The sequence below is a fragment of the Amblyomma americanum genome, chromosome 1 (assembly GCF_052857255.1).
Source record: "Amblyomma americanum isolate KBUSLIRL-KWMA chromosome 1, ASM5285725v1, whole genome shotgun sequence".
NCBI classification, from domain to species: Eukaryota; Metazoa; Arthropoda; class Arachnida; order Ixodida; family Ixodidae; genus Amblyomma; species Amblyomma americanum.
In genome coordinates, this window is record NC_135497.1 from 161021432 (window position 1) to 161034032 (window position 12601).

The window sequence follows — 12601 nt, forward strand, 5'->3', positions numbered from 1 at the left end:
ATCGAAGTGTGCAAAATGGTACGCTTATCGTGCAGGCAGGATCACTGCTTCAGTCATGAGGAATGTACACTTCACAAGTGTGCATGAACCATCAATGATTTTACTAAAAATATGCTATCCAGAGCAACACACTTTTTCGACTCCAGCCACAGCATGGGGATTACAGCACGAGGCTGCTGCAATCGCATGCTACGCCGAGGAAATAATAAAGAACCACACAGACTTCACCCATAAAAAGTCTGAAGTTTATTTAAATGTGAAGTGCCTGTATATGGCAGCTGGTCCAGACAGTTCTGTCTTTTGTACATGCGGCGGAATGGGCATTGTGGAAGTGAAATGTCCCTTTTCACTCTGCAACTGTACGATACTAGAAGCTGTGAAGGACCGCAACTTCTGCTTGGAGGAAACTGATGGCTGCCTGCGTTTAAAGCGACAGCACTCTTATTTGTTTTCAAGTGCAAACGCAGATGGCAATGTGCGGCGTTCCATACTGTGATTTTATTGTATGGGCTTCATTGTCAGTATTTATAGAAAGGGTGCAGAGAGATGACGCGTTTTTTTTTCAGGATATTGTGCCAACAGCATTACATTTTCTTACTCGTGCAATCCTGCCAGAACTTTTCGCTCAACACTTCTCAAAAAGGATAACAAGAAAGCCAACAGCTGACGCCAACATATCCTGCTACTGCTAAGGTCCAGAGGCAGGGAAGATGCTTGCTTGTGATGGCCCACAGTGCAGCTATGGGTGGTTTCATTACAGTTGCTTGGGGATTAAGCGAGCCCCGAAGGCGAAGAAATAGTTCTGCCAAGAATGTTCTACAGGAAAGAATGATGTCTTGCAGTGAGCTGTTTGCCTTCTTTCTCCAATGTTTCCAGCTGCAGAGCTTTACGCCCGCCGTAATGTATTGATAATAAACATAGCATATACTTCAAGTACAGCCTCATGTAACATACCATGCATTGCAGCCAAAAACACCTAAACAAGCCAAACAAGCATGGTACCACTTGGCCTCTTTTTGTACATCTCCACCTGGTGAAAAGCGCCTGAATTCAGTTAGTTAATTCACAGTTGTTCATAACAAAGATCAATGGAAACACTGCACTGCAGATATTGCTTGATATGTATGCAGCAAACACTTAACAGACTAGATTCATAATTACTAGGTTAGCTTGTTCCATGCTTTCACTTCAACTAGAAAACAAAGGTAACAAAATTTTACCACTTTCCAATGGGTTCACATGTACACAGAGAAGCACTGATGAGACTTCAAACGCAAGGCATGCAGTAGTCACAAAACAGTACACATGTGCCTCATTTAGAGCACTATGAAGATGGTCATTTTCAGCCCACTTTTAGTAAATAAATAAAATGGGTACACATCTACATAAACAGAATCACTAATTAGAATTCAAGGAATGCATGCAATAATAACAAAATACATTTGTCTGATTTAGAGCACTATGTAGGTGACCATTTTCTGTCTACAATGGACAAAAATATAATATGAACATACAGCTGTTCTTAGGAGTTGGAACGGCAACGCACCAGATGTGAAAACAGCTCAGTTCACAAGCAGTGCGAACCAAGTGGTGCTGGATACGCGCATTCTGCAATTGTTGAAGAGAGAATACCTGAAACATTAAGCTGATTTTGTGCTTTATATGAAGGCACACTTATTTTAAATAAGGAAGAAAGCTTGCTGGTTCACTGTGAACGTGTTTGCATTTGATACTGAGCACATAGAAGAACATTTGTCTACAGTTTATCACATAAGCTTACAAGCACACTGCATGGCTTCATGACCAAGGCATTGTCAATGGCTGCACGATTAAACAGCAGTAACCACAACATTACCGCAGACACAGGCTATACAAGCATGTAAGCAGACTATCCGCAGTTTAAAAAATTCATGCGGATGCTTGCTGGTTTGCAGGTACTATGGATGGGCAGATATTTGTGAGGGCACAGTCCACCAACACATTTTTGTCGAGTGGAGAATACCTGTGTCCCTGCTTGCATGCCACAAAGTCTGTACAGCCCCCATGATAGTGTACTTATTCCGTACCATACCAATCACCCGTTTTACATGAATTCGTACATTTGCAAGCCGTCTGGTCGTTTCCACTTCTAAAGCAGTAAGCTGCCTTTTGACTTTAGTGAAGGCAGGAATGTGCAGTTTAGCGCAGTAGAGCACTAAAGTATCGGCTGTATCGGAACCCCTGTCTGCAAGGACAACGTCACCTTGTGTTGAAATATCTAAAATGCCACAGTTTTCAGTGATGTGTTTGTCACCTGCCCTGCCACCTCAGCCTTTTGAAATGAAGGATATCACTCCTTGTGCGCAAATTCCAATAAGATACTTTGAGGTATTGCTGCCCTTGAAATTGGACCACGTCTCACTCCTTGCCTCAAGTGATGATGGCCTTTCAATCCTGATTTCAAAACAGTCTATTATGACTGCCACCTTTGACCCAAAAGAATCGAGGAATGCCTGAGGCATAGTCTTTTGAATCTCCTGTCTCGAAGGCCATCTAATTTGCGACTTCAAACGCCGAAAAGCTGCGTGCAGCCATTTGTCGAAAATTCTGCTCACTGTCGAGTCTGAAACAGAGAAACGGTATGCAAGATCTTGCACAGGGAAATTCCACTTAAGCTTCATGAGGAACACAATAAATTCCTCTAACTTTCCAAGGCTATTTTGTGCAGTGTGCTTTACATGACATTCCACAAGCTCGAAAATAGCAAACAGCATGGGAAAGCTATTCAATCCCGTATAAAACGTAACCTTAGCGACGTCACCATGAAATGATTGCTCTGACATCTCTAGCTTTCTGCTTTCTCTAGCGGCTGCTTTCTACTGCCGCGAATTCGTCCGTGCAATACGGGAGGACATGCCAACAGCTGGTCTTTCGCCGGGCCCGTAACCCAGGTGCTGCGTCGGCGCCCAGTCCGTGTTCACGTCATCCATAAGGCCTGAAGGTCTTCCTGGAAAATTTAAAGTTTGTGCCGTGCGCACAATGTTACACATACTGACTCATTTTGCTACGAAGAACACCGTCTCAGCAAACACATAGGCGACGGCGAGGCTCGTGTACCAACGTTCATTACCAGCTGCAGCTGTCACGGTAAACATCTTCGACAGCGACCGTATGTAGGCTTATGTCTATCAATAAAGTTTACTTTTTCTTACCTATGATAAAGTGCCGACCGCATACGCGAACGTTGTCCAGGTTTTTCTAGCCTTTCCGGTTGATCCGTGCCAGCCAAAGGCTTCGGCGCTTCTCCGAAAGGAGCTCCGTGCGCTTGCACTGCCAACTAATCAGTTTCGGTAAACAGTGAAGTCCAACGCCCGGCTCGCTGTTTGTTTTCTGCGCAGAAGACTTGCTTCTGCTTGCGCAGCCGAACATGGAACTCATCGGCATGATGACACCGCACAGAACCAGAAATACGAACGCACGGACGGACCGCGTCCCCTGTTGGTTTGCTTGGCATGGCGCTCTGCGCCGGCCGTTCCGCTCAGTAGCTAAAGATGGCGACACGTATCCCAGAAGCCCTCGTATGTGACGTCCGTGAAAATTATGTATAGTTAAATCGCACCGAATTTTTTGAAGCGAAAAGCTTCACTACGCTAGGCAAAGCAGTCTTCGAGTAGGCCAGAGAATGACCGTGAATGACCTTGAGCCCAACCACGCGTATCCCTTCCGGCGTGGTTCGGGTGTTCTCCGACATATGTGAGACAGTTATTGCGCGGTTTCCTTTAATAATAATAATAATTGGTTTTGGGGGAAAGGAAATGGCGCAGTATCTTCCTCAAAACGAATTTTCATTTACATTTCGGCGTCTGCAGTAAGCCGCAGTCGACTACTGATCCGGAGTTCCCGGGTTCGAACCCGACCGCGGCGGCTGCGTTTTTATGGAGGCAAAACGCTAAGGCGCCCTTGTGCTGTGCGATGTCAGTGCACGTTAAAGATCGCCAGGTGGTCGAAATTATGCTGGAGCCCTCCACTACGGCACCTATTTCTCTCTTTCTTCTTTCACTCCCTCCTTCATCCCTTCCCTTACGGCGTGGTTCAGGTGTCCAACGATATATGAGACAGATACTGCGCCATTTCCCTTCCCCGAAAACCAATTATTATTATTATTATCTTTAACGTGCGCTGACATTGCACGGCACACGGGCGCCTTAGCGTTTCGCCTCCATCGAAACGCAGCCGCCGCGGTCGGGTTCGAACCCGAAAATGCACGCGCTGTGTCCCCCTTTCCACTGCCAACAAGAAACTCAAATTGCTGCGCGTAGCAACAGTAACGTCACTGGTGCTCCAGATGGAGCCAGTGCGCGCGTCAGCGGCACGCGCGGCGACGCTACTTCGTCAGACGTCTCGTTGCAGTCGAGTGAGATGGATGGCTCCCAAGCGGCCCAGTGATTCCACGGCAAGCGGTTCATAGAAGCACCAAAGCAAGCCCGTTTTCCCAATACCAAACGCCAGAAAAAATTGAGACACTTTGGAAATTCTAAAGTGTGTTCGGCTAAATCTGTGGCCATTCGACTGGGGTGACATGTGCAAAAAAAAATTGGCTGTGGTTTAGCTCTGGTTAACCCTAGTTGAAATGCAAGAGCTTCGATCGTTTCCTCGGCACATCGGCTACGCAGCATCTCAGTCCGACGCCCTCGAGAACTCAAACCGGTCTCTTCCGCAGTTGAAGAGTCACTCCGCGACGTGGCACGACTTCTTCTAGGCGCATCTTCGTTACGACGCTTCTCCACTCGTGCGGCGGGTTATTCTGGTGTTCCTTGAGCGCGATCTCTCTTCCTCGATTCGTTCTGTCGTTGTTGCCTATCTTTCGCGTTCTCTCTCTCTCTCTCTCTCTCTCTATATATATATATATATATATATATATATATATATATATATATATATATATATATATATATATATATATATATATATATATATATATATATATATGCCCCACGAGGCCGCCACGGTGGCTGAGTGGTTATGGCGCTCGGCTGCTGGACCGAAAGACACGGTTTGGATCCCGGCCGCGGCGGCCGAATTTCGATGGAGGTGAAAATCTAGAGGCCCGTGTACTGTGCGACGTCAGTGCACGTTAAAGAGCCCCAGGTGATCGAAAATCCCGGAGCCCTTAACTACGGCGTCTCTCATAGCCTGAGTCGCTTTGGGATGTTAAACCCCAAAAAACCAATCCAAACCAAACACCGCCGCGAGCCGAAACCTCCTCTCCCTCTACCCAGCGGAGCACATCTGGTGGAGCCAGCGGAGATGGCAACGGCGTCGACAGCGGCGCCATCTGTTGGAGCGCGGCTGCGGCGTTGCTACGCAACTTCGGCTCAAGGTCGTTCGTCGGCCACGGCATATGGCATACGGATGAAGAGCGCGACCAGCCACAATGGCTCGTAGGCTGGCGTAGTAAGCTTTCGCTTTAAAAAAATAAGAGATGGGCATAGTCGGTCTAATGGCCACAGGGTTTCGCCGAACACACCCAATAAATTCCAAAGTGTCTCAATTTTTACCTCTCCGTTCCCTTTCACCCTCTAGATAAATGTAAAACGCCGTGTTGTGCGTGCAGGCTACTTGCCTTCTATTTACCATCGACGATCGATGCCTGTAGCGGCTGCCTTCTGTCACTACAAAGCCATGTGTAGTTGCGTACAATATCTAATTCTTCTTTACACCTCCGGCTTTAAACCTCCACATAATACCCAGGAGAGTACGATGGTGGTGGAGAAATCCCTACCATCACCCAGCAAGAGAAAATCGTTGGAGGGCGGACAACCCGAACTTACGCTGGAGGAAGTCTGCCATAAACTGGAGACCAACATTCAGACCCAGATTCAGGCCCTGGATACCAAAATACAAGCGCAATTTCAGGCATTGGAAACTAACATGCAAAACCAAATTCAGTCGATTCTCTCCGCAGTACAGGGACTCACAGAAGTAACACAAGGACACAGGAATGAGCTCTTAGCCATCAATATATGGCAGCAAACTGTGGAACATACCATTCAGCAAATTCAACATGGCCATATACACAAAGAATAACAAGTACTTGCTGTGGCAATGGAACTGCCGGGGATATCGGCGGAAAAGGCCGATCCTCCAGCAGCTCCTTGCGTCTCTGAAGGTCCACCCAGAGGTTATCGCCCTCCAGGAGACTGGAGGCGCGTCAAAATTAATTGGTTATCAAGCTTTTAACGCCATAGGCGACAAACCTAATGTTACCACATTCGTTAGAAGGAACATTACGGCCATTGAACATGACACGGGCATCCGCCACATAGAGCACGTCCTCGTCGAACTTATTCCGGCCACAAAGGCTCAACGCAGTCTTTTCATTCTGAATATTTATAGCACTCCAAGTCAAAAGAAAGTTAAATTCGACTCCCTCTTCAGGAAAGTGATGCGTATCGGCAACAAGCACGCACTGGTTATTCTAGGTGACTTCAATGCCCACCACCCTGCGTGGGGCTACCCGCGGCCCTGTACGAAGGGGAGAGAGCTATGGCTAGACATACAGCAAATGGGCTTCACCCTACTCACGGATCCTCTTACCCCCACAAGAATGGGTAACAGCGTGTGCGCTGACACGTCCCCAGACCTCACCCTGGTGAAGAATGCGGGTACAGCTAATTGGTCCAACTCCTTGCTAAACCTAGGAATTGACAATTACATACTTGTCACGGAAACTGACGTTGGCCCTGCCAAGCGCCAAACGCGCTCCCCGCATATTATCGAATGGGACGCTTTCCGCGACGCTCGTAACCGGGGCGGGAGAAAGGCAGAAATCACAAACATAGAACAATGGGCGGAGGAACTCCGCAGGGATTCCAAGAATGTCAGTGCACGTTAAAGATCGTCAGGTGGTCGAAATTATGCTGGAGCCCTCCACTACGGCACCTATTTCTCTCTTTCTTCTTTCACTCCCTCCTTCATCCCTTCCCTTACGGCGTGGTTCAGGTGTCCAACGATATATGAGACAGATACTGCGCCATTTCCCTTCCCCGAAAACCAATTATTATTATTATTATCTTTAACGTGCGCTGACATTGCACGGCACACGGGCGCCTTAGCGTTTCGCCTCCATCGAAACGCAGCCGCCGCGGTCGGGTTCGAACCCGAAAATGCACGCGCTGTGTCCCCCTTTCCACTGCCAACAAGAAACTCAAATTGCTGCGCGTAGCAACAGTAACGTCACTGGTGCTCCAGATGGAGCCAGTGCGCTCGTCAGCGGCACGCGCGGCGACGCTACTTCGTCAGACGTCTCGTTGCAGTCGAGTGAGATGGATGGCTCCCAAGCGGCCCAGTGATTCCACGGCAAGCGGTTCGTAGAAGCACCAAAGCAAGCCCGTTTTCCCAATACCAAACGCCAGAAAAAATTGAGACACTTTGGAAATTCTAAAGTGTGTTCGGCTAAATCTGTGGCCATTCGACTGGGGTGACATGTGCAAAAAAAAATTGGCTGTGGTTTAGCTCTGGTTAACCCTAGTTGAAATGCAAGAGCTTCGATCGTTTCCTCACCACATCGGCTACGCAGCATCTCAGTCCGACGCCCTCGAGAACTCAAACCGGTCTCTTCCGCAGTTGAAGAGTCACTCCGCGACGTGGCACGACTTCTTCTAGGCGCATCTTCGTTACGACGCTTCTCCACTCGTGCGGCGGGTTATTCTGGTGTTCCTTGAGCGCGATCTCTCTTCCTCGATTCGTTCTGTCGTTGTTGCCTATCTTTCGCGTTCTCTCTCTCTCTCTCTCTCTCTCTATATATATATATATATATATATATATATATATATATATGCCCCACGAGGCCGCCACGGTGGCTGAGTGGTTATGGCGCTCGGCTGCTGGACCGAAAGACACGGTTTCGATCCCGGCCGCGGCGGCCGAATTTCGATGGAGGTGAAAATCTAGAGGCCCGTGTACTGTGCGACGTCAGTGCACGTTAAAGAGCCCCAGGTGATCGAAAATCCCGGAGCCCTTCACTACGGCGTCTCTCATAGCCTGAGTCGCTTTGGGATGTTAAACCCCAAAAAACCAATCCAAACCAAACACCGCCGCGAGCCGAAACCTCCTCTCCCTCTACACCAGCGGAGCACATCTGGTGGAGCCAGCGGAGATGGCAACGGCGTCGACAGCGGCGCCATCTGTTGGAGCGCGGCTGCGGCGTTGCTACGCAACTTCGGCTCAAGGTCGTTCGTCGGCCACGGCATATGGCATACGGATGAAGAGCGCGACCAGCCACAATGGCTCGTAGGCTGGCGTAGTAAGCTTTCGCTTTAAAAAAATAAGAGATGGGCATAGTCGGTCTAATGGCCACAGGGTTTCGCCGAACACACCCAATAAATTCCAAAGTGTCTCAATTTTTACCTCTCCGTTCCCTTTCACCCTCTAGATAAATGTAAAACGCCGTGTTGTGCGTGCAGGCTACTTGCCTTCTATTTACCATCGACGATCGATGCCTGTAGCGGCTGCCTTCTGTCACTACAAAGCCATGTGTAGTTGCGTACAATATCTAATTCTTCTTTACACCTCCGGCTTTAAACCTCCACATAATACCCAGGAGAGTACGATGGTGGTGGAGAAATCCCTACCATCACCCAGCAAGAGAAAATCGTTGGAGGGCGCACAACCCGAACTTACGCTGGAGGAAGTCTGCCATAAACTGGAGACCAACATTCAGACCCAGATTCAGGCCCTGGATACCAAAATACAAGCGCAATTTCAGGCATTGGAAACTAACATGCAAAACCAAATTCAGTCGATTCTCTCCGCAATACAGGGACTCACAGACGTAACACAAGGACACAGGAATGAGCTCTTAGCCATCAATATATGGCAGCAAACTGTGGAACATACCATTCAGCAAATTCAACATGGCCATATACACAAAGAATAACAAGTACTTGCTGTGGCAATGGAAATGCCGGGGGTATCGGCGGAAAAGGCCGATCCTCCAGCAGCTCCTTGCGTCTCTGAAGGTCCACCCAGAGGTTATCGCCCTCCAGGAGACTGGAGGCGCGTCAAAATTAATTGGTTATCAAGCTTTTAACGCCATAGGCGACAAACCTAATGTTACCACATTCGTTAGAAGGAACATTACGGCCATTGAACATGACACGGGCATCCGCCACATAGAGCACGTCCTCGTCGAACTTATTCCGGCCACAAAGGCTCAACGCAGTCTTTTCATTCTGAATATTTATAGCACTCCAAGTCAAAAGAAAGTTAAATTCGACTCCCTCTTCAGGAAAGTGATGCGTATCGGCAACAAGCACGCACTGGTTATTCTAGGTGACTTCAATGCCCACCACCCTGCGTGGGGCTACCCGCGGCCCTGTACGAAGGGGAGAGAGCTATGGCTAGACATACAGCAAATGGGCTTCACCCTACTCACGGATCCTCTTACCCCCACAAGAATGGGTAACAGCGTGTGCGCTGACACGTCCCCAGACCTCACCCTGGTGAAGAATGCGGGTACAGCTAATTGGTCCAACTCCTTGCTAAACCTAGGAATTGACAATTACATACTTGTCACGGAAACTGACGTTGGCCCTGCCAAGCGCCAAACGCGCTCCCCGCATATTATCGAATGGGACGCTTTCCGCGACGCTCGTAACCAGGACGGGAGAAAGGCAGAAATCAGGGCGGAGGAACTCCGCAGGGATGCCAAGAATGCGACTAAAACGCTCGACAAAACAACGCGAAACTTGAAGTACTAGACAGCCGCCTTCTTCATATGTGGGAGGCCAAAGCTAGTATGGAAAAGCGATTAAAGAGACAAAAGTGGAATCGCAATCTCAGAAGACGCCTAGCGCGCCACAACAAAGCGATTGAGGTATATGCACTTAGACTCTGCGATCAGAACTGGGAAACAATGTGCGACCAGCTTGAAGGCAATATCGGCCTCGCCAAAACATCGAACCTCCTTCGGCACCTCCTCGATCCAGAAGGTAGCAAATTAACACAGCGACAAAATTAACAGAAATTAGGTTATAAATTTGAAGGTTCGGAGCAGGAACTCCTCGATGCAATTCGTTGTCGATATATAGGCTCCGCCACCAAAACTACCTTACCGCGCTATGAGGGTAAATCCAACAGCGAACTAGACGCCCCTATTCACGAATTCGAGGTTCGAGCAGAAATACTAAAACTGAAAACCAAATCAGCCCCCGGATCCGATGTTGTAACCAACAAAATGCTTAGAAACCTAGATGACAAATCTATAACGGCGCTGACCAATTTCATGCAAGAATGCTGGGAGAAGGGTGAGATTCCCCAACAATGGAAAACCGCTAAGGTAATTTTCATACCTAAGCCAGGGAAACCGCTCAATCTAGAAAATCTAAGGCCTATATCCCTCACCTCCTGCGTTGGAAAACTGATGGAACATGTCATACAAACGCGACTAAACAATTTCATGGAAGACAACGACTTATACCCCCATTCGATGATAGGTTTTAGATCGCATTTTTCCACGCAAGATGTCATGATACAGCTCACACATGACATATTAGACACTAAGTCGCTGGATGCGAAAGTAATAGTGGGACTTGATCTCACTAAAACTTTCGATAATGTAAAACACGAGGCGATACTAGAAAACCTGGCTCTTTTAAATGTCGGGGAGCGCACATACAACTACATTGCCAATTTCCTTTCGGACAGGATAGCGCGCATCCACTTTGGTGAAAGTCAGTCTCAAGACATACGCTTGGGCAGAATAGGCACCCCTCAGGGTTCGGTACTTTCCCCTATTCTCTTCAACGTGGCCATGATACGGCTCCCGACGAGACTGGAGGGGATAGCTGGCTTGAATTTCTGCATGTGTGCGGACGATATCACCATGTGGATGACCCGTGGCCACGACGCGCACATCGAAAGTACGCTACAGAAGGCCATAAATGAGGTCGAAAACTATGTCAGCCGTAGGGGCTTGCAATTCTCGCCGCAGAAGTCTGAACTTCTTTTTTATAGACCTCTGCTTCAAAGACAAACTAGAACCATCCCTAACATCAAATTACAAACTCAAGGGGCGGAGATTCCTCATGTTGAAAAAATCAGAATTTTAGGAATGATTATACAAAGCAACGGGTATAACGGTGATGCAATAACTAAGATGGAAAACTGCGCGCAACAAACTATGCGGCTCATAGAGCGGATTGCCAACAGAAGACACGGCATGAAAGAGCAGAATCTCCTACGCCTGGTACAGGCGTTCGTAGTAAGCCGTATCTCGTATGCTGCCCCCTTCCTTGATCTTAAAGTTTCAGAAAAGGAAAAGATAAATGGAATTATAAGGCGATGCACGAAACAAGCTCTAGGATTTCCCATCCGTATATCCACTCACCGCCTCCTAGAGCTGGGAATGCATAATACCCTGGAAGAAATTACGGAAGCAGTGAGAACGTCCCTAATCTAACGCTTAGCCGGGACCACAACCGGCAGGGCCATTCTAGAAAAACTCAATCTTAGCCGAGATAACAGAACAACCGCCAAAGTTGACATGCTCGGAAAAATTCGAGACAATATAGTTGTACCCCCATTACCCAGAAATATGCATCCTATTCATCACTCAGTGCGCCGGGCCAAGCGGGCAGAGGCGCTAGAGAAACGCTTCCGCTCCTACAAAGACGAGGACGTGGTCTACGTGGATGCCGCTGAGTATGGTAAGAACACGATGACCGTCGCGGTCGTCAATAATAAACAACTCCTCAAAATAAGTGCCTCCATACTCTCGGGTAACCCAGAGACTGCAGAGGAAGCTGCCATAGCACTGGCTTGTGTAGGCACAAAAGCGAGATACATCATCAGTGACTCCAAAGTTGCCATACTAAATTTCAGCAGGGGCCGGGTCTCCCCTCTAACGAATACAATTCTAAGCCGTCATGTAATAGACCGGAAAATTACGCTAGTCTGGACACCAGCACATGCATCCCTGCCTGGTAATGAGATGGCCCACGAGTTCGCCCGAGGCTTTTCTTTCCGGGCGGACCCGAGCGAGGTGGTCTTTACAGACAGGGATCGCATGGTGACCTACAGAGAAATTACACAACACTATCGTTTGCAACGAGCTAGACTTCCTCCAGCGGATAGATCCTTGTCCAGATACCAAGCCATCAACTGGCGCCGGTTACAAACTTACACATTTCCAAACCCGGCCCTCTGGAGTCTTATGTACCCAGGGCAATTTTCAGAAAAATGCGCGAACTGCGAACTTAGGGCCACCTTGGACCACATACTATGGGAATGTCCTCATGCTCCCCGGGAGGGACGAGGTATTAACACAAAAGATCAATGGGAGACCTTACTACTGAGCTCCGACCCGGCGACTCAGTTACAACTCGTCCGACTGGCCGAAGCCACCGCCGAGAGTCAAGACCTTTCGGCCGTCGTCTAGGCGGGGAGCCCTCTGGCTACCCTCTTTCTGTTGGATAATAAAAGTTTTCCTATCCTATCCTATCTTCTTTCACTCCCTCCTTTATCCCTTCCCTTACGGCCGGTTCAGGTGTCCAACGATATGTGAGACAGATACTGCGCCATTTCCTTTCCCCAAAAAATCAATTATTATTATTACGCCGCG

At 48.3% G+C, this 12601-nt stretch overlaps 1 protein-coding gene across 1 annotated transcript in view; it reads right to left on the reverse strand.

Moving 5' to 3' along the window:
• LOC144114524 (uncharacterized) overlaps positions 1–12601 on the reverse strand; it is a 49945-nt gene that overhangs the window by 12505 nt on the left and 24839 nt on the right. Inside the window, exon 4 of the mRNA XM_077648328.1 lies at positions 1547–1608. Within this exon, the coding sequence (XP_077504454.1) occupies positions 1547–1608 (62 nt within the window). The remainder of the gene's footprint in view (positions 1–1546; positions 1609–12601) is intronic.